At 41.1% G+C, this 25,876-nt stretch overlaps 1 protein-coding gene across 11 annotated transcripts in view; it reads left to right on the forward strand.

The window, feature by feature from the left end:
• Nucleotides 1-25,876, forward strand: part of tnrc6c1 (trinucleotide repeat containing adaptor 6C1) — a 175,764-nt gene that overhangs the window by 74,044 nt on the left and 75,844 nt on the right. For 9 of the 11 annotated variants that reach the window (XM_078225501.1, XM_078225506.1, XM_078225503.1 and 6 more), the window contains exon 5: nucleotides 8,245-8,595. In XM_078225501.1, coding sequence (XP_078081627.1) covers nucleotides 8,245-8,595 — 351 coding nt within the window. Of the gene's footprint in view, nucleotides 1-8,244; nucleotides 8,596-23,327; nucleotides 23,424-25,876 lie in introns of those variants that run through there. The other 2 variants (XM_078225510.1, XM_078225511.1) reach the window with 1 other exon arrangement.

The following is a 25,876-nucleotide window of genomic DNA, read 5'->3' on the forward strand; positions in this document are numbered from 1 at the left end:
GCTCTCTGCCCCACCCCCCCCCCTCGGCTTCGCTCGCTCTCTGCCCCACCCCCCCCTCGCTCGCTCGCTCTCTGCCCACCCCCCCCTCGCTCGCTCGCTCTCTGCCCACCCCCCCCCTCGCTCGCTCGCTCTCTGCCCACCCCCCTCGCTCGCTCGCTCCTCTGCCCACCCCCCCCCGCCGCTCGCTCTCTGCCCCCCCCTCGCTCGCTCGCTCTCTGCCCACCCCCCCTCGCTCGCTCGCTCTCTGCCCACCCCCCCCTCGCTCGCTCGCTCTCTGCCCACCCCCCCCTCGCTCGCTCTCTGCCCACCACCCCCTCGCTCGCTCGCTCTCTGCCCACCCCCCCTCGCTCTCTCTCTGTTCTCTCTCTCCTCCACCCCCCCACGCATCCCCTCGCTCGCACTCTCTCTGCCCCCCGCTCGCTCGCTCTCTGTTCTCTCTCTCCTCCACCCCCACCCCACCCCCCCATTCCCTCGCTCGCTCGCTCTCTGGCCCCCCCTCCCCACCCACTCCCTCGTTCGCTCTCTGCCCCGCCCCCCACCCCGAAACCCCCTCGCTCGCTCGCTCTCTGGCCTCCCCCCCCATCCCCTCACTCGCTCTTTGTCTCCCCCCACCCCCCGTCGCTCGCTTGCTCGCTCTCTGGCCCACCCCATCCCCTTGCTCGCTCGCTCTCTCTCTGGCCCACCCCCATGCTCGCTCGCTCTCTGGCCCCCCCCTCTCTCTCTCACTCCCATCCCCTTTCCCCCTCGGTGTCCCCCCCCCCCCCCCCAAGATTTTTATTGTTTGTTTTTCTCTCTTTTCATATCCTTTTTATATTTGATTATAAATCCATTATTGATCATAATTTAGTCATCTGAGTTTATTTGTTTCTAAGTCTGTATTTTATCTTGCATTTTAAGTATTAATCCTTTAAACGGATTCCACTTTTTCCAGATTGAATTATGGTTGAACAAGCACTGCAAATTTCTATTCCACGTTTTACTAAATTTAGCCTGTTTAAAGTTAAATTAGTTATATTCTTGATCTTGTGTTTTTATGATTTCCAATTAATACTGAACCTTAAATAGCAGTTCAAGATGAACTCTTCGTTTCATAAATGCTTGTGTATTATATTTACCAATTCTGATTGTGATGCTTGTTTCTTTCTTAACTGATATTTGTTGGTTGATTGTCTCTCTTAGTTGTTCTCACCATCTTTCCTATGTCTTTGTAAAACAGTTTCTTGCTTCTTTTGCCTGTCTTAATTCTCGTGTTCTCTGGGTATTCGTCTTCAGTCGTAGTAAGGAATTTCTTTTCAGTACTGGCTATTATTGTACAGGAACCTATGCCACAGTTGGAATGTTGCGTTCTATTTTGGGCATACCAGCTGTTGTATGTTGGGTGCCTGTTCAGTTGGTCTGAGGTTCTGAGTCTTGATTGGTTAAACATTAAGGGTGGGAATTTCCGGCCACGCTCGCCCCAAGGCCGGAAATTCCTGTCCGAGGTCAATGGACGTTTGCAAGGTCCATCAAACCTTCTGTCTCAGCCGCTACGATTCCCTTGGCGGGCAGGACAGGAAAATTCCACCCTACGTGTTTATTGGTAACACAACTATGTACTATACACAGGGTATAGCCCAAGCTATGAGCTAACTGCATGCTTGCTTTTAACAGGTCTCTGTCCAGTTCGCAAGCGATTCTAGACTCTGGTTATCTGTCTCTTTACATTACACTGGGATGCTCTGTTTCCTGGATTTGCAGTAACCTTTTTTCAGCCAGTTACCCTTCACTCAGAGTGGTGAGGTTGTGTAATTGGCTATCACAGAAAGCAGTTTAGGCCAAAACATTTTATGTTTTCAAGGAGTTAAATACGGCTCTTGGGAAGAAGGGGGTCAAACAATATAAAGGGTGGTGGCGGGGGGGGGGGGGGGGGGGGGGATCAGGCTATTGAGTTTGGGATGATCAGTCATGATCATAATGAATTGTGGAGCAGGCTCAAAGGGCCGAATGGCTTCCTCCTGCTCCTATTTTCTATGTTTCAATGCTACGTTACCCCTCCCCCCTGCCACCAAGTCTTTACCCACGTATTTACATTACAATCGTGCTTACCCCTTCTCTTCTCCTCCAGTCTCTGAATTTATAAAATAAATGGTCCGGAGGTTTCACAATTTCTCCAGATCTTGTTTTGGTCACGTTTGGAAGAATGGTCGGCTCCATTGATTTGGGCAATCTAGTTGATTCTGAGTTTGAGTTGTAGTCTGTGTGGCCTGCCCTGCTTTTTATGTGAGCTGAAGATATGTTTCCCTATTGTTTGGATATACCTCATCAGTGGGTTCACTTTACAGTTTGGCTTTTGTCCTGACTATGTTCTTCCATGTGTCTCCATGCCTCATTGAGGTGTGCTCTGACAAGTTGATAGTCACTAATTCCTTGCTCCAGCATTGTCTTGCAGCTTTGCACGTTGGCTGGAGGTTGGAGTGTCTGTGCTGTACAGGTAGTGTGACAGCAACCAATGGAGCCTGGGTTTGGGGCTCATTCTTCTGTTCCTGGTCATTTTCCTGTGTCTTCACTTGAGATACCATGATAAATATCGAAAGGTTTGGCCAGTCTGACCAAGGAAGAGCTTCTGCTGCCTGGAAAGAAATTGGACAAATTGGCTCTGTGAAGACTGAAGACAGTTTCATGCTGAAGTCCAGTTGAGAATTTTTTCTGGGCTTCTCGGCAACTTGCAGTTCTGTATTTTTGGCAACAGATGTTGCGGTTTTAAGATGGGTAAGGGCAACACGAACATCTCTGTTCAAGAGAAAAAGATTGATTTTGAATGACGTACATTATGTTGCATATCTTTTGCCACACCTTAGTGGTTCTAAGGTCAAACCTATGGCTGCAATTTGGATTCCCCCAGACCCGTAGGGTGGTGTGTCTTGTTTGTGGCCAGAGATCTTTCATCTGAGGACCATTACATGGCTCCGCTTTCTCAATCTGAAGTTGGTGAGGTGACCATTTACTGATGTCCATGCACCCCGGACATATTCTCTTCCACTTTTCCTTCCTTCGGGAAAAAGATAAAAAAATCTGAGATCATAAACCAACCGACTCACCAGCTTCTTCCCTGCTGCTATCAGACTTTTGAATGGACCTACCTTATATTGAGTTGATCTTTCTCTACACCGTAGCTATGACTATAACACTACATTCTGTACTCTCTCCTTTCCTTCTCACCTTTTACTCTATGAACAGTATGCTCTTTCTGTATACCGCGCAAGAAACAATACTTTCCACTGTATACTAATACATGTGACAAATCAAATTCCAAAAAGAGAATCCAGGATCTTTGACCTCACCCAAGAAGTACAGTTGGATCTCTTCCTGGTATGGTACCCCAATTTCATAGTTGTCTTGGGGTCCTCTGTCTGGCTGGGTGTCTTAGCTTTGCATAGCTTTATGACTTGTTTCAAGTGTTTGCAGTTGAAACATTGCATCATATTGCTGGGCATTGTTCTTGCACATGATGTTGTTTGGTTCCACAGTGCTAACATGGTCACCCACCCCCTTGTGGTTGGTGTGGGTGTTTCCTTCCCTGCCCTGGAGTCTCTCTGCCCCTTTGCTGCTCTACTAGCTGGACAGTTGGGATTGCTCTGTGCATGGCTTGATTTTGTCCTCTAAAATAGATCAGTGCTGTTGGTGGATTTCAGACTGCCTGACTGGATGGCCTTTTCTAGCATCAACTCCACCTTGGCCTGTAGCATGTTTGAAAGGGTATCATTAGCTACTCTGATATCAATTCTGTCCCTTATGAGTTCTGACTTAAGATAATTTTATTCATAGCTATTATGAGTCAGGGCAGAAGCTCCAAAGTGCTTAATGGAAACCGCCTAAACCATGCGTTTTTTTTAACGTTGAATTTGACTAGGATGATCATGATATGTTTCACTTCAAGTATGATTCAACAACCCACTAGGAAGCTTATATCGAAGCTAATTTAAGAATATAGTTAACATGTATAGAAAATTAGCAATACCTCTTATCAATTACAAACAAAAAAAAGAAACCAAGTGCAATAATGTATTTACCCTTAATTAAACATTAGAGCTGTTCCAACAAACCAAAACCTTTCATAGACAAACCCTATTCATGGCTTAATACAGCATAGATTAAAATCTCACTTGACTGGAATTGAGTCTTTTCAAAGGCTGCACTTTCCTTCCGGAAGGCAAAACACTACCTTGAGATAACCAGCAGAATTTCCAAGTAGAACAGGGAGACAGAGGTAGACTTCAGATTCTTTCTTGTTTGATGCCCCTGCTAAAACTAAAAAGTAAACTGCAGCCCTCGAACACTCAAAACTGAAACCTTAAACTCACTGGGGGGAAAAAAACTGTCCAAAAACATGACCTTTTCTCCTAACAATGCAGGATCGTAAATCTCATCCCAGAGTAAACACAAACAACCCCATTTACCACTTAAGCAATAAAAGGGCAATTCCAGTCAAGTCGGCAACTATAATGACATCACCGAAGCTGTGAGCTGCAGAAATCATGTTTTTTTTAAAAAAAACTTTCTTAAAGGGACCCTGACATCACATAGCCTTCAGCCAATCTGTATAATTTGTTTATAAAAGTCAACTGGTTCCCCACGCTGTTGAACACACTAGTTGAATTTTGCCCTTTAAAATTTTGTTCCTCCTTGGACTAAAATATGTATCAAACAATTTTAGAATCGGAGGATTTGTTTATTCCTCACCTCCTGATATCAGCTATCGGACCTACTGAATAAAGTGGTCTATTCAAGTGATCAACTTCGGTCTTTTTATTTAATCCTGAAGCTATCATCTATCTTGAGAATCGTTTCCGTTAAAGTTCCCACTTGTGTTTCGGCTGATGTTGATTTGTTGTCCATGGTTGCTTTAAAGTTCAAGGGTATACAGCTCTAGGTGCTGTGCAGGTTTTCAAGATGGGTGTGCAGCAACAGTTTTTTCCCATGCTTGTCGCATTTTGGTTGGCTGCGATGGCAGTCCCGAACTTGTTGTCTTTTGTGCAGCAATTTATTCAATCAACTATTCGGGACCTTGCCTGCAATCTTGGAAGATTGTTGGATGTTTTACAATTGATTCCTGGATTTGACTTAAGGTTTCTATTCCCCCCCCACTTACAACAAGCTCTGGTGCCATGTGGTGTGGCACCAATTCTGAACCTGGGCTGGCTGTGGTGCTTTCGGAAACCGACTGCTCTGATTCTTTTACAGCCCTGAAGCTTTTTAAACTAGCCCTGGCTTAGAGCTGAATATTTATCTCTCCCCTGCTGAGGTCCTTTTGACTCTGCACTCTTGTCAGCATTCACAACAAACCTCCACGAGATCTTGTGGAGTCCTCAGTTGCACAGTGGAGTTTTTTCTTCTGCCTTTCTACGTCCAATTCTGCAATAGAGCTTCTTTCAGGTGATTTTCCTCTGTGTCTTCACACAGGTGCTTTCAGTCAGCTCAGAATGCTGCTCCTTTAATTTTCCAGCTTTTGAATTTCTGCTCCAGCTTCTCCTGAGGTTTTTAGTTTTTCCCAGGGCTGCCACGTTATTGTGCATTTTGCCTATTCAGTTGGCCTCGGAGGTTCTGAGTCTTGTATGGTTGTACATTAAATGTTTATTGATGTAATTATGTACACACATGTATGCTTGGTTTCATTGGTCAGAACATTGAATGTAGGAGTTGGGACGTCTTGTCGAAGTTGTACAAGACTTTGGTAAGGCCACACTTGGAATACTGTGTACAGTTCTGGTCACCGTATTATAGAAAGGATATTATTAAACTGGAAAGAGTGTGGAAAAGATTTACTAGGATGCTACCACGACTTGATGGTTTGGGTTATAAGGAGAGGCTGGATAGACTGGGACATTTTTCTCCTGGAGTGTTGGAAGCTGAGGGGTGATCTTATAGAGGTCTATAAAATAATGAGTGGCACAGATCAGCTAGATAGTCAATATCTTTTCCCAAAGGTAGGGGAGTCTAAAACTAGAGGGCATAGGTTTAAGGTGGGAGGGGAGAGATACAAAAGGATCCAGAGGGGCAATTTTCTCCAAGGGTGGTGAGTGTCTGGAACAAGCTGCCAGAGTTAGTAGTAGAGGCGGGTATAATTTTGTCTTTTAAAAAACGTTTAGACAGTTACATGGGTAAGATGGGTATAGAGGGATATGAGCCAAATGCAGGCAATTGGGACTAGCTTAGGTGGTTTTATAAAAAAAAAAGGACAGCAAGGACAAGTTGGGCCGAAGGACCTGTTTCCAGGCTGTAAACCTCTATGACTATATACAGGCAGGATATAGCTCAAACTATGAGCCAATTCCATGCTTGCTTCTCTGCCCAGTCCACACTGATTCTAGTCTCCGATCATGTATTTCTTTACAGCACACTGTTGGTGGTACTGTTTCCATTCCCACATTAACCCTTTCTATGTCAGATACCCTTGTACAATGGAACAGGTGCAACAATGGATTTTTCAAGGATGCAGGATTAGTTTTGAAGAGACTGGAAATATTACAGCTTGTTTCATTTGTTCATTTTGGCCGACTTGAAGATTATGAAGGGTTCAGATAAGGTAATAGTTAATTGTTTAATGAGTAAGATGGTAATAAGGGCTGGATTTCACATCACAAAAAAATTAAAGGGAAATTTCTAAAAATACATGTTACCATGGAGGTGGTTGGAATGTGGAATTCTTTGCCACAAGCCATTGTTGTATTTTCCTGAAGTCTTCATAATAAGTCTTACTGCAAACTTTTGTGGCAAAAGCAGATCTTTATTTTGTTCCCTAGATTCTGGCTCATGTTATCACTCTATTTGGCACAAAAATTAATCCACCTGAAGTACTTTGGCTGTGTTCCTCCTTCTATCCGAATAATATTCATTAACTCCTAATTCCTGCTTCCTACCTATCAACCAACTTTCTGCCATGCTGCTGTATTTTCCCTTTTATCATGCTGAATTTTTGTTACCAGTCTCCCATGACAGATACTACATATGTCTTCAAACAAATCTGACTGGGGCATGCCTGCCACATATCTTTATTCAAATCTACCCAAGAGCAGCAGGGGGCTAAGCAACCATGTTGTTAATAATAAAAGCAGGAAATGCTGGAAATACTGAGTAAATCTGGCAGCACCTGGGGAGAGAGATTTCATGATTGTGACCTTTCAATAGAACTGAAGTATGTTACCAATGGAACAGATTATAAATGAATACAGAGGGCGTGGCGGGGGTGGAATGGGTGGGGAGAAGGTCTGTGATATTGAAGGCGGGAATAATTTAAAAAGCAGTAGGAATAATAGTAGAAGGCAAAATGGGACAAATACATAAACAAAACTTCTCCCATTATCACCCTTCTGTTACTTTGCACTATCATCCCATTTGTCATTGTATTAGAGGCCTTCTGATCACAAGGAATAGTGCTGAGGGACTGGCTGTATGGCCTCTTGTTACATGCTTTCTGTTAACACAATGTAACATTAAATTGGCAGGTGCCAATAATGCTCAATGTTCATACTTTAGGCAGCCGCCTTGTTCTTTAACTATCTTGTTAACTATAACAAGTTATAGTCTTCCCCCACAAGAGGAAACATCCTTCCTGTATCCGCCCCATCAAGTGAGGATTTTATACGTTCCCATAAAATCGCCTTGTATTCTTCTTAACATCATTTGGGTATAGGTCCAACCTGTTCAACCTTTTATCATCAGATAAGCCCTTCATCCCAGGAATGAGCCAAGTGAACCTTCTCTGAATCGCTTCTAACGCAGTTATTCAAATAAAGGATATCAAAACTGTACACGGTACTCCAGAAGTGGTCTCAAGGCCCTGTACAGCTGCAATAAAACTTCCCTACTTTTATATTCCATTCTTCTTGCAATAAACATCAACATTCCATTCACCTTCCTAATCACTTGTTGTACCTGCATACTAATATACATATACTGGACACCCAAATTCATCTGTGTTCCCGAGTTCTCCAATGTCTCATATTAATCTTCGGAAAATCCAGAATTCTGCTTCGTCTATTTTTTAATTGATTAAAATCTGATGGATTTGCTGTAGGTATATTAACCATGGTATGTTAAATATAGTAATATGCCCTAAGATATTTCTAGCATGTGCAAACTACAGTTATAAGCTAAGGCAAGTCATTAATTTGAAATTCTAGAAAATAAAACACCAAAGATGTGAATATTTCAAATTATTTTGTACATTGCTCTTAAATATGTGATTTTAATTTTATCTTTTGACAGTGCCAGAACCTACCAAGACCAATCAAAGCCAGCCACAGCCTGCCAATTCCTGCAACAGCACTTCCACTACCACTATAACTAACAGCAGTGGAAGCAATGGCAAGCGAGCTTCTACCAATTGTCAGCAACAGGCCTTGTCCCGTTACCCACCTCGCGAAGTGCCACCACGCTTCCGGCATCAAGAACAGAAGCAGCTATTGAAAAGGGGTCAGCCACTGCCACCTGGGACTGCCATCAGCAATAGTTTAGCACAAGGTACAGGGCAAGTGGCAGCAAACTCTTCTCAGCACAGCATTCAGCAGGCATCAGGTGGACAACAGCAACTCCAACATCCTAACAAAGGACAGACTGGTAAGAGTGCTTGTCGAACTGTGCAAATGAGAGAACAATTAAAACACACGAGTTAAATTAAAGTTGATTTTTTTTAAAGTACTGCTGAAAAGTGTGACATGCTGTCAAAGCTTTTCACCTTGCACTCCTCAGGACAGACTAAATAATTCAATATTCCAATTGGGAGAACAATTTATACTGCCTGATATTCATAGGGAGAAACTTGTCCTCTGTAGATTGTACATTTTTTTTGAATAAACAAACCTGGGGAGGCTAGCTCCTTCGTGCATTTGTCTTGGCAGAATGTTGACCAATCAGAACCAATTTGCCAAACAATCGGCACCCCTTTTCTTGTGCAATATAAATTGTTGTATTGAAAATTTGGCATCCTTCTGTCTGTACTGATGAGTACAAGATGAAGAGCTTCGCCAGCCTGTCCCTTTTTTTTTTCAACAATACTCTAGCTACTAGTAAGGGGCAACCTTTTATGTGTTGATCTGGTGGATAGTATTTGCTCACGTTGTTTAAACATATAATTCAAGGTTTATTATTGAATTCTGGATGTGTTGTGTGCAGAACATCTTGAATACTGGTTAAATGCATGAGATTAAAAAAACAGTGATCCCTTATGTTTCCATCTCTTTTCCTCTCCAGAGGAAAAACGAAATCAGATTGGAAATTTTAAAAGAGTCTTGTCAGGTTGCACAAAATTGTTCAGTTACATTAGTTGGATGGTATATTGATTTATTTAGATTTCCAAAAGGCCTTTGACAAGGAGATTGTTAAATAAGTTAAGTGCCCATGGTGTTAAGGGTAAGATCCTGGCATGGATAGAGGATTGGCTGACTGGCAGAAGACAGAGTGGGGATAAAGGGGTCTTTTTCAGGATGGCAGCCGATGATTAGTGGTGTGCCTCGGGTCAGTGCTGGGACCACAACTTTTCACAATATACATTAACGATTTGGAGGAAGGAACTGAAGACACTGTTGCTAAGTTTGCAGATGATACAAAGGTAAGTAGAGGGACAGGTAGTATTGAGAAAGCAGGGGGCTGCAGAAGGACTTGGACAGGCTAGGAGAGTGGCAAAGAAGTGGCAGATGGAATACAATGTGGAAAAGTGTGAGGTTATGCGCTTTGGAAGAAGGAATGGAGGCATAAACCATTTTCTAAATGGGGAAATGCTTAAGAAATCAAACACAAAGGAACTTGAAAGTCCTTGTTCAAGATTCTCTTAAGGTTAACGTGCAGGTTCAGTCGGCAGTTAGGAAGGCAAATGCAATGTTAGCATTCATGTATTCTAGCCCTCTCAACAAGAGCAGGAATGTTCTTCTGAGGCTGTATAAGGCTCTGGTCAGACCCCATTTGGAGTATTCTGAGCAGTTTTGGGCCCCGTATCTAAGGAAGGATGTGCTGGCCTTAGAAAGGGTCCAGAGGAGGTTCACAAGAATGATCCCTGGAATGAAGAGTTTGTCGTATGAGGAACGGTTGAGAACTCTGGGTCTGTACTCATTGGAGTTTAGAAGGATGAGGGAGGATCTTATTGAAAGTTACAGGATACTGCGAAGCCTGGATAGAGTGGACGTGGAGAGGATTTTTCCTCTAGTAGGAAAAACTAGAACCAGAGGGCACAACCTCAGGCTAAAGGAACTATCCTTTAAAACTGGGATGCCGAGGAATTTCTTCAGCCAGCGAGTGGTGAATCTGTGGAACTCTTTGCCGCAGAAGGTTGTGGAGGTCAGGTCATTGAGTGTCTTTAAGCTAGAGATAGGTTCTTGATTAATAAGAGGATATGGGATGATGGAGAAAAGGCAGGAGAATGGGGATGAGAAAAAGATCAGCCATGATTGAATGGCGGAGTAAACTCGATGGGCCGAGTGGCTTAATTCTGCTCCTATGTCTTATGGTCTTGTATTAAGTTTACTGGCTGTAATGAATTGAAATACTTGACATTCACAGTGAATCGACAGTCTGCACACCTTTATAGAGGTTAATCTGTTTCAATGTAATAAGATCAGCTTTCAAATGCAAACTTGAATCTTTGAGTGATCTGTAAATTGAGCATTCTTTCTCCAGTATCTTCCTTACCTTAACCTTTGAGGAAGATCGGACCTGAGTGATTTTCTTCTGACATTTGAAAAAGGTACAGGAAAAAGGGCCTTCAAATGAGTAGGTGCAACATTGAAACAGTCTAAAATGTTGTCAAGTATAAGGTTTTTAATTTCCATGGTTTCCAGTAGCGTAGCACGTGTCCACTTTGACAGGGAGAATAGAAAAACAGGATATTATTTAAATACAAAGACTGCAGCATGTTGTAATATGGAGGCATCTGGGTATCCTGATGTCCTTGTGCACACATCTCCATAAGTTAGCATGCAGACACGAGTAATTAGGGAGGCAAATTGAATGTTGGCCTTTATTGCAAGAGGGATGGAGTATAAAAGTGAGGAAGTCTTGCTACAAGACAGGGAGTTGGTGAGCCTGCCTGAAATATTGTGTACAGTTCTGGTCTCCTTACAGTGACATAAACCTGCATTGGAACCTGTCAGAGAACGTTTGCGAGACTGATTCCTGAATTGAAGTGTTGTCTTATGAGGAAAGGTTGAACAGGTTGGGTCTAATCTCATTGGTGTTCAGGAGAATCAGAGATGACCTCATTGAAACATTTACATGGTAGATGCTGAGAGTAACTAGGGGCACTGTTTAAAAATAAGGGGTCTCCCATTTAAGATGGTGGTGAGGAGGAATTTCTCTTGAGGGTCATCTGTGCTTGGAATTCTCTTTCAAGGAGGCTATTGAATATTCAAGGCTGAGTTATGCAGACATTTGATTGACAAGGGAATCGAGGGTTATGAGGGACAGGCAGGAAAGTGGAATTGAGACCACAACCAGATCAGCTATGATCTTACTGAATGCTGGAGCAGGCTTAATGCACCAAATGGCCTACTCTTGCTCCTCTTATCAAAATGGTTACCTTTCTGTAGATCATACAAATTTAGTTTGCTGTGACTGTAATAGGATCAAGAAAAGCCTCAAGTTTGTTGGACTCGAGGAAGCGTTTGCACTGCTGCCTCAGAGCGCCAGGGACCTGGGTTTGATTCCAGTCTTGGGTGACTGTGTGGAGTTTGTGTGTTCTCCCCGTGTCTGCATGGGTTTCCTCTGGATGCTCTGGTTTCTTCGCACAATCTAAAGATGTGTAAGCTAAGTGGTGCAGCTATGGAAAATGCGTGGGGTTGCAAGAATAGGGGAGAGCCTGGGTAAGATGTTCTTTCAGAGAGTCGGTGTAGACTCGATGGGCCAAGTGGCCTCCTTTTGCACAGTAGGGATTGTATGGTCCTATGGTAATTACTATTATTCAGCTGTATTTTGTTACCAATGTCTTTAGCAGGTGCACGTTTTAGTATTTGGGGTCTGAGGAACAGCAATTTTAAAGAGTACATGAACAGAAAGACTAGTGGGTGTATGTAATATTTGAAAGGTGACAGGACAAGTTGATTAGGTTGCTTTAGAAAAAAGTATTATCCCATTTTACTCCTTGTGGTGACTTCTAACAGGGTTTGTTTTTGTTGCAACAAAATCTCTTCCCTCAAGGTTATTGTCTTTTCTTCGATCAACTAATTTCTGACCATTCAAAAATAAAACTTAGAGAATGTTCCAAAAAAGTCAGTTATAGAGTGCGATTGTAAATTGTCTTTCATCATTTATTTCTCTGTCATGCAACCATGGTGTCAATTTCCATTGTTCGCGCAACCTACATTGCATCTACGAAAATCCACCAAATTTCTCCATGTATCTTCATCCTCCCAACAAACAGCATGTTTCTTTGGTTGTTTGCACTAAGCCAAGTACACACTGTATTCAGTCAGCGTGCACTTGCAAAATCCAGAATGAAGTATCTACTGTTAGATGTGCTTCTGTGTTGGGCAGTACTTGCTGAACCATGCTGAGTGTGCTCATAGTTATACTAACAACCAATTTAAGAAATCAATTGAACGTGTAACATGGCTCATTTACCCATGCTTGAAACAACGTATATATTCAGTCACTGCAAATAAAAGGAATATGTTTAAGCCTTGTGCCTTCTTTTGAGTTAGCTGAGAGCTTGGAAGCCTACGGTTTCCGTTACTGTCTCAATGGCACTGCTTCAACCATCAGAGCCGACTTGCCAACCAGTCATTACCCTCTTGTCCTGTAGTATAAATTGTGATAGTTTGAAATTGAAATTCCTACATTTGTTTTGATGAGTTCAAGATGAAAAGCTTTGGCAACATGTCTCTCTTTTTGGCAAAATACAAATATGAATATTCAAAGCATGTATTGTTGATAATTATTTGGTTTCTATTCCACACACATCGCTTTAAAGGCACAGTTTCAGTGGAAGATAAATTTAGATCCACAAAATGTGCTATGAGATCTGTTGTTCTTGGTTGCTGTTTGCATCCTTTATTCCAAGCCACGTTGTGGTAACTGCAGTCACTAAACTTGGAAGATAATTAATGAGACCTGAAGGCAATCAGTGCAAAGTCAAAAGCAAATAAACAACATTGCTCAAAAAAGGAAAAAAGATTCAAATATTACTCAAATTTAAACGAAAATCTGCTGCTCTTAAAACAGTTGGACAAAAAAGCTCTCCAGTTATAACTGGTAGTTATCTCATTGCTGTTTGTGGGACCTTGCTCCGCACAAATTAGTTGCCTTTCCCCACGTTAGCTAAGTGATTATGCTTCAAAAGTATTTTGCAGTCAAGAGAGGTCCTATGATCATGAAAGACACTATATAAATGCAAATTATTTTTGAGGAATTTTTTACATTTTTGGAACTTTCTAATTTTTGGAACTTGCTAAAAAATAATCTTCCCTTTCATCAAGAACGTAAGTATTTGAAATTTAGTGTTACCTCAATATAGGTTCGGTGGATAAGCGACAGTAAATGTGCAGGTTTATGGGGATAGGGTGGGGAGGTGGGCCTGGGTAAGATGCCCTTTCGGAGAGTCAGTGTAGACTCGATGGGCCGAATGGCCTCCTTTGCACTATAGGGATTCTATGGAAATCTATGGATTCTACTCTTCTAATTAATGAGAAATATCATTCAATTGCTGGCTCTTTCTTTGGGATGCAACCATCATATCTGTTGACCCTTTTGAAAGTGTGCTATGTTCTTTTTATATTTGCAACTTTCTGCCATGCCTTGAACTGTATGTGTTTTGAAATATTCCACCTTCTGGTTAGAATTAAAGGAAGCCATTTGGCCCATGTGCCTGTGCCAAATTTGTGTTGGAGCAATCCAGAACTAATCTCACTAACCTACTCTCCTTATAGCTCTGTCCAAAACCACCAATGTTTACAGCACAAAAAAATCCATCTGCTGCAAAGGTGGATTTAAACTATTAAATCTAGTAAATAAATTTTAATTTCTTGTATGCTGATTCCCATATTCGTCACTGTATTTTATTAAAACCTTTGAAAACTTGTGAAATGACTGCTTTCGTGGCTCTTTTATGTTCCATTAGAAGGTGCTTATCCTTTCAATGCATTGTGCAGTGATGTTGAGGGTAATTTTCACTGGTGCTTTGATGAACAGCTGGTGCTTGGAGTAGAAGCTGATGCAAGGGAAATTGAAATAAGTAACTCAAGAATCTAGCTTCATGTGTCCAGTTATGATGAGTGAACTGCATGACACGAATTGCATCATGAGACTAAAGCAGATTATTGGCTTGGTTAATTAACCATCTGTTCTTTTAAGGGGGCACAAAATGACCAAGCAAAAGTCTGCAGTTCTGTAATATGTGATTTCTCCCCCCCCCCCCCCCCCCTCCCCCCCCAACTGTTTTTTGTGAATCACAATGAGTTTAACTTTACCTTTATCACAGGAGCATATTTTTGATGTCTGCACCTTTTTTCACTTAAATTTTCTGCACTTTCTTCCACCCTTCACTTTGTCTCCAGAAATGTTGCTAGGCCAGTGTTGCAGTTAGACTGATTCTTTGGATATTCAACCCTATAGCTTTGACAGTAAATGATGATAGGTCACATGACCATCAGTGAAGCGTAGTCCTATCATCAGGTTGCCTCAGTGCACTTTCAGCAGAAGTTACAGGATAGTGATCAGTTTTCTCTTTAATGCCAGTATATTGACAACTCACTACTACTGCTGTCCTTCCAGTGATTATTTACTCCCAGGATCGGTCCAAGCTCCTCATTTTGGAGGATCAAATTTAGGTGTGAATTATGCTGTAAATGACAGAATCCTTAGGAGCATTAACATACAGAGGGATCTGGGTGTGCAGGCCCGAAGGTTTTTTTTAGTTTAGTTAGGGCATCAGGATTGACGTAGGCTTGGACGGCTGAAGGGCCTGTTCCTGTGCTGTACTTGTCTTTGTTCTCTTTATTGGTCCAAATGGCTTGAGGTCCAAAGCTATCAAAGATTTGTGCACCTATTTATTTTTGTGTGTTTTACGTGACAGATTGCAGCATCTGAAATGGCATTGTGATTTAATAATATCTTTGAAAATTATAATACTTTTGAATGTTCAGGGGATGGAGTTAGATTCTTGATGGATTCGGTCTTTGCTTGACACTTGCGTGGCAAGAATGTTACTTATCACCAGACAGCATCCAAACTTGGACTGGTTAAGGTGTTGTTTTTTTAATGTGGGCATGGGCTGCTTTATTATCTGATGCATTTTGGTTCTGTGATAGCAATGCAACCTCAGAAGGTTTTAGGTTCACATTTTGTTTGGAAGAGACTGGGACACATCAGTACTTTGTCTCGGAAGTCCTGAGAATGTGAAAGATGTTGCATCAATGCAAGTTTCTTTTTTCTTTCATACACTTTCAAAAGCTTACCTGTATATCAAGATATCGTTGACAAGAATTTGAGATAAAGCAGCAAACAAGTGTGTCATCAAGGGCTCCTAATAAAATTCAAGTCAATGGCGATCGTAGAACTCTTTGGCTCTAGTCATACCTAGCACAAAGGAAGACATTTGTAAGGGTTTTCTATTCCTTCATGGGATCTGGGTACTGCTGGCAAAGCCAGCATTTGTTGCCCACTCTTAATTGTTCTTGCGCAGGTGGTAGTGAGCTGCCGCAATGAACCACAGTATTCCATCTAGTGCAGCTACACGAGTGGGGCTGTTAGGAAAGGAGTTCCAGAATGTTAATCCTTAATTCCTTTCCTGTTCAAAAATCTATCTATCTTTGCCTTAAAAGCATTCAAAGCGATAGACTCCATTGCTTCGCTGGGCAGGGAATTCCACAGATTCACAACTGTTTGGATGCAGAAGTTCCTCCTCAACTCAGTCCTAAATCTGCTCCCCCTTATTTTGAGGCTATGCCCCGAGTTCTGCTTTCACCCACCAGTGGAAACAACCTCCCTGCTTCTATCTTTTCCATTCCCTTCATAATTAAAAGTTTATTTATTAGTGTCACAAATAGGCTTACATTGCAATGAAATTACTGTGAAAATCCTGTAGTTCCCACACTTCGGCGCCTGTTCAGGTACACTGAGGGAGAATTTGGCATGGCCAATGCATTTAACCAGCACATCTTTTGGACTGAGAGGAAACTAGAGCACCCAGAGGAAACCCACACAGACACGGGGAGGACGTGCAGATTCCGCACTGCCAGAAATCGAACCTAGGTCCCTGGCGCAGTGAGGCAGCAGCGTAATTCTTCAGTATAAAAAGAATGTTTCTTGGGGGTTCCATCAGTACTCTTTGGAAGTCAAAGGAAGACATTTGTAAAGGTTTTTTATTCCTTCATGGGATCTGGGTACTGCTAGCAAAGCCAGCATTTGTTGCCCACACTTAATTGTTCTTGAGCAGGTGGTAGTGAGCTGCAGCAATGAACCACTGTATATGTGGCTGGAAGGATTTGACAAACCCTGTCATACTGTACCATACAAACTCGTATTTGTTTCATTTCGTAACTTTTAGTCTAACAAAAAGTTCTGACATAAAAACGAAATTTTTGTCCCATAAAGAAACTTGAGGGAAGGCAACACTTTCCAACTGATACATAAAGCTCAACACAGTGGCATTGTTATCCATTCTGTGCAACAATAGCAATATCACCGCAAGAATTCCTGATGCAGTAGGATCCCACATATTCTTGCAGTTCCATACTATATTTCTTTGTGTCCTTTCCATATCCATTTCCAATAAGCACTATCAAACTAGATTCCTTGCTCCATGCTAGTTATCATAAATGGTTCCATGGCTTAAGGTACTGTGTTCTCATTTTTAAATCTATGCTGACACCCCTCCTCAGGAAAGCCATCCTCATTTTCCTCTGCCTTTGCAACTACCACCTCATCTTTCAAAACTTCCTTTTCACTCCAAAGATCTTGAATATCTTGTCACTTCCCAATTCAGTCCATCCTTGCCACATGCTGTTTGAATCTTTCCAAGTCAATTCCTGCATTTAAGGAGCAGTGACATCATGAAACTTAGATTAGCTATGGAAAAGGAGCAATCTAGAGTAAAAATGCTTAATTGGAAAAGGGCCAATTTCAGTGGGTTGAGAACGGACCTGTCTGGGTAAATTGAAATGAAAGATTGACAAACAAAACTGTAACAAAGCAATGGGCACTCTTTAAAGCAAGATGACTTGGTATGCTCTCAATGTGGAAATGTAGGATAAAGAAAGCCAGAGCTCTCGAGATGTCTAAAGACAGAGAGTAAGATACAGCAGGAAAAGGATGCATGCAAAGAGATTGGTAATACAAGAGAGAACCAGACTGAATAGCGCAATTTCAGAGAGGAAGTGAGAAAGGAAATCAGAAAGGCAAGGAGATAGTAATTAAAAAGGACAGCTAGCATAAAGGGAAATCCAAAAAGCTTTGGCAGGCATGTAAATAGCAAAAAGATAGGAGGGGTGAGGCAGATTAGACACCAACAAAAGAATCTACACATGGAGGTGAAGGGAATGGCTGAGCTACTGAATGAGTACTTGGCATTATTACTTCGGAAGAAAAAACTGCTGGATTCATGGTGAAAGAGGAAGTAGTTAATATCTCTATCAATTGTTCGCCCAACCAGGGTCTTATTTGTTTGAATGTGACACTCATGTATTTCAATGTCCCTGCTTTTTCTGGGATCAGTACATGATGGCTTAAAACTGTTTTCTGTTCTGTTGGGCAAGGGTGCTTTGCAAAAGGTAAGAAGCTTCAAAAATGGGTGTCAATCAAAAGTTTAGGGCACTGTTCTTTGGTAATAAAGTTGACCATTAAACCATGGTAATAGAATCATTGAGAGAGTTTGACAAACGTGTGTAGACTTGGATCCATGTTATCTGACGTTTGCATTGTGTCGTTCAATGTATTGCAGTTTAGTTTTATAGTGCATGGAATGTAGAGAAAGAACACTTGGTACAAGTGTTTACAGCAAACAGCCAATTTGCTGTAGACAGACCAGAACTGCGAAGTTTGGTGCTAAGAGTTCTTGTGAACTTTGAGCTCTGCAATAAAGAACCTTAAACGTAATTGTGTTGTGTGATTTAACTGAGTACTCATATTGGATTGTGAAACATGAACTTGTTAAAGACAAAGATCTGATTCTCCAGTTATTACAACTGATGTCTGTGTTTAAAGAAACAGAATTAAATAATACAGGCTAGATGGACTTAATGTTAAGCTACCAGGTCCAAATGGGATGTATCTGAGGATGCTGAGGGAGGTACAGGAGAAATTAAAGTATTGGTCATGTCCCCTCAATCCTCTTCTGACATGGAGATAGTGCCCGAACACTGAAGAAATATACGTGTAAGGATAAATGCAGCAACTGCAGGCCAGTCAATTTAACCTCGGTGTTGGAAAAGTTTTCAGAAACTTTAATCTGGGACAAAATGAACAATTATTTGGACAGTTGTAGATTAATTAAGGAAAGCTAGCAAGTATTTCTAAAAGACAAATTGTGTTGAATCAATTTTTTGAAAGGTAGCAGAGGAATTTGATGAGGATAATACAATTGATTTGGTGTGTGTGGACTTCCAAAAAGTGTTTTCTAAAGTACTACATAATAGACCAGGGCACAGAAGGGACAGTGACAGCATGGATATGAAGTTGGTTGAGTGATAGGAAACAGTAGTACTGAAGGGTTGCTTCTTGTAACGGAGGAAGGATATGTAGCAGGGATTCTGTAAGAATCAGTCCGAGGGCCACTATTTTTTTCTTGATGTGTACTAGTGACTTAAAATTTGGATGTTCAAGGCATAATTTCAGAATTTGCTGATGACACAGATGATAGTGTTGTTCTTCAAGAGGACGTAGGCTGGCAGACTAATCAGATATACGGCAGGGAAAACTTAATGCAGAAAAATGTGAAGTGATATATTTTGGTTGGAAAAACAAGAAAACACAATATAAATTAAAAGGTACAATTCTAAAGGGGATGGAGGAAAAGTGGAACCTGGGGGTCCTTGTGCACAAATCATTGAAGGTGACAGGGAAAGCAAAAAAGTGATTAAAACAGTATTCATGATCCTTGGCTTTATAAATAGATTTAGTACAAAAGCAAGGAAGTTATGATTAACACTAGTTTGGCCTCAGCTGGAGGATTATACTCCATTCTGGGCACCACACTTTAGGGAAGATGTGAAGACTGTAAGGAGGGTGCAGAAATGATGTATGAGAATGATTTCAGGCATGAGGGGATGAAGTTATATGGATCAATTGGAGAACATAAGAAATAGGAGTGGGAGAAGACCATCTGGCCTGTTGAGCCTACTCAACCGTTCAATATGATCATGGCTAATCTTGGGTTTCAGCTCCACTTTTCTGCCCGCCCCCCCATATCCCTTGATTCCCCGAGAGAACAAAAACTGTTTGTCTGAACTTTAAATGTATTCCATGATGACACATCTACACCCCTCTGAGATAGAGAATTCCAAAGACTTTGAGTGAAGTAATTTCTCTTCGTCTCAGTCAATAATCATTGGCCCTTTATCCTGAAACTGTATCTCTGTGTTCCTAGATTCCCCAGCCAAGGAAAACAATGCCTCAGTATCTACCCTGTAAAGAAGGCTGCTTTATTAAAAATATTTCAATGAGATCACCTCTCATTCTGCTAAACTCGAGAATGTAGACCTAATTTACTCAATTTCTTATCATAAAACAAACTTCTCATCCCAGGTACCGATCGAGTGAACCTTTACTATATATGCAAGTATATCCTTCCTTAAATATGGAGACCAAAATTGTACACCCTTCCAGATGTGGTCTCATTAAAGCCCTGTACAATTGTAGCAAGAGCTCTTTACTGTTGAATTTCAATCCCTTGCAATAAAGGCCAACACGCTATGTGTCTTAATAATTTCTTGCTGTACCTGCTGCTAACTTTTTATGTTTCGTGTACAAGTACATCAAAGTTTCTCTGGACATCAACATTTACGAGTTTCACACCTTGTAAAAAAAATGACCAAAGTGAATAATCTCAACTCTTGCCCATATTATACTCCATTCCTGTCTATATCTCTGTAGCTGCTTTGTGACCTCCTCACAGCTTGAATTCCCACTTACCTTTATATCATCATCAAACTTAGATACATGACTCTCTTTGAGTCATTAAATTTTGGTTGTAAGTAGCTGAGGCGCCAACACTGATTCACTAGCCATAGTGTGTCAACTTAAAAATGCCCCATTTATCCCTTCCCTCTGTTTACTGTCCATGCTAATGTACATCACTCCCAGCTCCCATGAGCTCTTACTTTGTGCATTAACCTTTTGTTTGGCACCTTGTTAAATGCTTTTTGGAAATCCAAATATACTACATCTACTTGATCCCCTTTATCTACGCTATGGGTTACATTCTCAAAAATCATGTAATCAATTTGTCAAATAGGATTTCATTTTCATGAATCCATCTTGACTTGTTCTAAATCATGCTATGCTTTTCTTAGTGCATTAAGACTTTCTTAATAGATTTGAACACTTTCTGGAATTCTGTCAGGCTAACTGGCCTATAGCTCTGTTTTCTCTCCTTCCCTTGAACAGCAGTTTTTAACTTCCAATCTTCTGGGATTGTTCCAGAATCCAGAGAATTTTGCAAAATCATAGGAGCCTGGGCTGTTCTCCTTGGAGAAGAGAGATATTAATGTACTATGTGCAGTAGGATAACAATTATTTCCAAATTTTAGTGATTCAAATATGTTGGTAGTAGTTAAGTTCGTCCAAACATAACTGACAGGTCAAAGACCCTCTGGTCCATCCAGCCTGTCACGTAATTACAATATATGCTCACTATTCAAAATGTAAAGGTTTCAATGATCAGTCTCTCAGCTATCAGTTTTAATCTTTATTTTCACTTACAAAGTCTTGAAATAATTTAATATTACTAATGGACATGGTCATGTAGAATAATACTTATTGAACAGTATATTTGCACTGCTCTTTTAATACCAATGGTGACAATTTATAATTCTACAATACTCCAAAAGCAAGGATGGAGGCAGAGTCAGTCATGGCTTTCAAAAAGGAATTGGATAAGCACTTGAAGAGAGAATTTGCAGGGCCGTGGGGAAAGGGTGGGGAGTGAAAGTTTTTTACACTGTTGGATGCAGAACAGTGGATGGAAAGTTGAAAGATTAAGAGCAGGTTGGGGAATAATAGGCACAATAGAAAAGTGTTTTCGAGATCTTAAAAACAAATGTTGTGGAGAAGATAGAGGGCAGGAATGTGGTGGCTAAATGTGGGGCCATCAGTTATGAAGTGAAAAACAGCAAAACAACTTGGTGCTGGAGGAATGGAGGGTGGATGCAGGAATTTCAAAAATAGGCTACAACTCCCTTGGGCTTCTGTTGTGCCCTGGTCAAGAGTGTGTGAAACAGAAAGATGATGCAATCACTCCGGCCTCCTGGCTTACCGTCTCCAGCCTTCCCCTCACAAAATCACCAACAGCAGCTTGTGGCCTTGCAGAGTTACTCTCTGTAACCAACCCCTGGCACCCCTGAACCAATGTTAACAGCAGAAAGATCCCAAGGTTTCACAGCACTCATGTAATTGAGGCTGAATTTGACCAAGAAATTGTTACTTATTTAATTAATTTGCGTGAGTTGGCATATCTGAAACCTTTCCGAGCCCTGCAAGAACTCTGCGATTCTTTAACTCGGGCCTATTAAACATCTCTCAATTCTTTCAACCCATCAGCCATTTGGGCTCCTGCCTTGGAATTCCCTCCCTAAACCTCACCGTCTTCTCATCCTTTACGACCCCCCTTAAATCACTTCTCAGCCTTTTGGCTAAAATCAAGCCCATAATGGGGTGCAATACCTTACCATGTCAGCGTGTATCTTTTTGTCTCTCTTGTGGAGACCTTGAATTGGATTTAATTGGAATTTGAATTTGGATTTTGGAGCAAGCAAGGAATGGATTTGGGTTTGCCCGGTCCAATCTGAGCATTGGCTTTGTAACTTTAAGGGGAAAAAAAATTAAATAAAACCCAGCTCTGACCAAGCTTTTAGTCACCTATCCTAATAACGCCTTGTTTGACTCAGTTGTTGTCCGATTATGCTCGTTTCAAGTGCCTTGCATGTTTCACAGTTAAAGATGTTAGAGAAGTGCAAGTTGCCATTGCATGGTATATTTTTGTCCGCATTATTGTACAAGTAAATAACATAATCCTATGTAGTTATTGTACAAGTAATATGAATGTATTGTATTTGAATATGAAAATTCCAAAACAATAGAAATTAGCCCACAAATTGTTGAACAAAGGTTTCTCAATGTTTTCTATTTGTTCCGATGTGCTGCTTGTGTCTTGAGTGCATAAATTGTTTTCAGTCTCTTCTGCACTGCTGATTGATGTAGCAGCTGTGAGCTGCTCATAATTCTGTAGAACCTCATGGTGTCTAAAGCTTCAGGCTTAGTTTACACTGCAATCTGGATAACAAGGACTGTGGCCTAGCAACCAAGTTGCAAGTCTGTGCTCAGTGCCGTTAAAGATAGGCAGCTTTCCATGACTTTCAGCTCACCTTGGCAAGTCTACAGCAAGATGAATTTTCCTGCCTGTGTCTGTCTTACAGACTCGGTGATAATTTACAGTCAGACAAGCAATGAAGACATTTTGTTCGCCGAACTGTTTTCATACTAGCCTGCATGGACATTGGCATATGTTGACAAGCTGTAGCTAAACCACAAAGCGTGGCTTTCCATCCAGGGACTTCAGAATGTTCATGTGGGCGTGCTTTAGCAAGCACTAAATGTAGCAGACATAACGCGTTTTACGGTGCTTTTTTTAAAACTGTGTTTTTAAACAATAGACTTTGTGATTAATGATTTTTTTTAATGCTTAGTTCCAACGTGGATGAGATTAGACAGTAAAGCTTGAATCTGGCATTAAGCCCATGTATGTACTAGTTCTATATTGAACGTAGGAGCTGTAGCGGTATGCCAAACGATGCCTGATGTTTTTAAATGGCATACAACAGAAGCTTATTTGCATGCAGCCAACCAATGAATGCGGTTGTTTTTTGGCTGACTTTCAAAAAACCAGCTAGTGCTAATTGCATTGCCAGAAGAAAATGTTTTGTGACAGTTAAAGAATTTAAAGAAAGGAAGATAGGTTTAATGTCATCAGTAATTAGATAATCAAGCTAGATTCTTTGTCGCTGATATCTTAATATTGAATCCCATCTCAGAAGGGCATTTCCAAGCAGGGGAGGGCTGAGCAAGTGCAGGTTGTCAGCAGCGTACACTACACAGAGTAGTTTTTCTGGCATGTAGACAGGATGAGGCTTAAACAGTACACAGACGACATATTGAAACAGGGAGCACAGGCGAGCGTAGGTGCAGACATGAAGGCAACTTTGCACAAAATGTAGCGTTTCCTAGGATGGTTGGGCGTCACCTTCAGTCAGGTATTTTTCACAGCAGTCCCCTGTAGAGCAGAAAAATGCCAAATAATCGCTGCTTTGTTCTCTGAATGTATTGCATTACATTAGAAAGCTGCTGCATACAATCTAAAGTAACTGGCTGTTAAAACTGAGAAAATGGCGTCCTTCCATTTGATTGTTTGTTAAAGGGATACTGTATCTTGCATAAACACAGTAATAAAATGTCAATTCACAAATGTTTTTGCTTAAATTGTGCTTCTCATTTTTGAAAATTGCTTCTTGTTTCACAAAGGTTCAATTGTCAATAACGTGCAGATAAAAGACCAGTCAGCCTTTCTGACCCTTTACTCAGACAAAAATGCATTTCTTTAAACTAACTAAAGCAGCAGGTTTGGTACTTTATTATTCTATTAACGTTGTAGTGATGCTGAGAGTAGATTGATGAAAAATTTTGTAAACCTTTGTACGTGGTGTTGCTGTCATGCAAGTTTGGTATGAATGGTGTTAAGTCGCTTGTGTTTCTCTATAAAATAGTGTAAGTTTGAGCATTTTAATAACATCGAGTTTAAAATATTTCTTCTTAGTGGTCATGCTAATAAAGCTGTGGGATATTTTATGATCTGCATAAAATGATGAATAATGTAGTTAATTAGAAAAAGATGTTTTTTTTTCAACATGCAATTAGGAAGAGGCATTAAATTGTTTTCCCAACTTTCCCTGTAAATGTTTATGAAACTGAATATTTTGATTCTATCCTACGAAAGAAAAGCATGGCTTGAAGCAAAAAGTCCTTTGATACTGATCTAGATAAAACACAAAGTCACAGGTACAGTCCTTGGTTTGTGCTTAGTTAACTGATTATTGTTATTGCACTGCAATTGGTGTTGGTGTCCCTGGGCAATGGATGAAAAATAAATTGTGTTTCCCATTGATCATTATTCCACTGACCCATGTTGGAAAATAGTTGCACTTGTGGAGGTAACGAGTGAAACTTGTAAGTAATCTCCCCAACAGTTAAATAGCCTTTTAATACTCACTGGACTGAATTTCATGGCCCTGTCACAGAAGGGGTGGAGCTAGAAGATGTGGAGAGTCATTCAAAAGTTTTGGGATTGGAAAATCCTACCAGCGGAAAATTCCACCCACTGTCTTTGTGTGCACTTGATACAGCCACTTGTGTGTAGTGCCGAAAAGCTTAGATCAGTATTCCACCATTCTGCCTTTGGGAGAGGAAAAGAGACAGTAGAGAAAAATTAAAATGGCAGGAAGGAGAAGGAAAGCAATCCTTTTGAGCCCTCACTTAAACTTGAAATGGTAGGTGAGGATGAGCTGGAGCCGAGGTCAAACATAATCAGAGGAAGAGAAAGCTCAATGATGGGGATAAGGCCCAAGAGTTCCTTGTTGGACCCAGTGGATTACTCCTGGTCCTCCTGGACAACAAGAAGCCTTAATATTTTAATGCACACTTAACCAGTCTCTTCCAGCTGATTGTTGACTGCCATCAAATTTTGCTGATGGTTTCAAAACCATATGGGCATCTGATCTGAAGAGGTGAAATGGTATGCCTGTCCCAATGACATAATTGGATCATGACTTGAGGATCCCAACACCCAAACTGGACCAGGGCAGTTTTCCTGCATCCGATAAGATGGTGGGGCAGAAAGAAATGGAACCACCCCCCCCCCCCCCCCCCGCTAACTTTACTCAGGGCCCACCCTGTTGCGAATTGTTTAAACTAGCCTCTTGTTTGTGTACACCATTAAGAGATGTCAGGATGGAGCAGTAAAAGGGGTTAATTTTCATTTCTTCTCTTTGCTGCCATGACACAGTTTACTGAATTGGTGCGGTGTCTGTTTCTCTTGAGGAACGGCTGTGTTTTTTCCACTCTTGGAATGTTCTGCTTTGTTTTGGAGAGAGCTTGCACTTAACCTCTGGGAATAGTTTATAGTGCTGAAGAAATGACCCTGCTAGGGCTGCTTCAGCGAGAATTGTTTTTGATGGCTTGAAATACTTGAACAGTCACATCTGTTTAGTTTAATCCTGTTTTCTTTTGATATCCATTCAAGGCTTACATGTTCTAAACATCAAAATCCTGTATTACATTTCCACATGGAAGAATAGATTTAAAGCAACTTCAAAGTCGTGTAAATTAGCAGTATTGGTATTAAGGTGCTGCTGCCTTATGACAATGCCTCAATAATTGGTTTTAGCACTTTATCTGTGTAAACATGTAATTTAATTTAAGTGTCTGAATATCTAAATCATCAATACTATTTTAAGATGCAGTCTGTGCTTACAAAGCAGGGCAGTGCTTTGTCTTGGCACTTTTCATCTGAGTGCTTCCAGTGATGTATGGTTTGTCAGTGGGCCCACAGTCTTTCTTATTTCTTTCCCCCTATAAATTGCTGTGGTTTTCCTCGTTATTTATTGCAGTAGGATTCAGGAAGGGAAGCTGATCTGATGGAAGAGGCCAAACA

This window comes from Mustelus asterias, chromosome 12 (assembly GCF_964213995.1).
Source record: "Mustelus asterias chromosome 12, sMusAst1.hap1.1, whole genome shotgun sequence".
Lineage (NCBI taxonomy): Eukaryota > Metazoa > Chordata > Chondrichthyes > Carcharhiniformes > Triakidae > Mustelus > Mustelus asterias.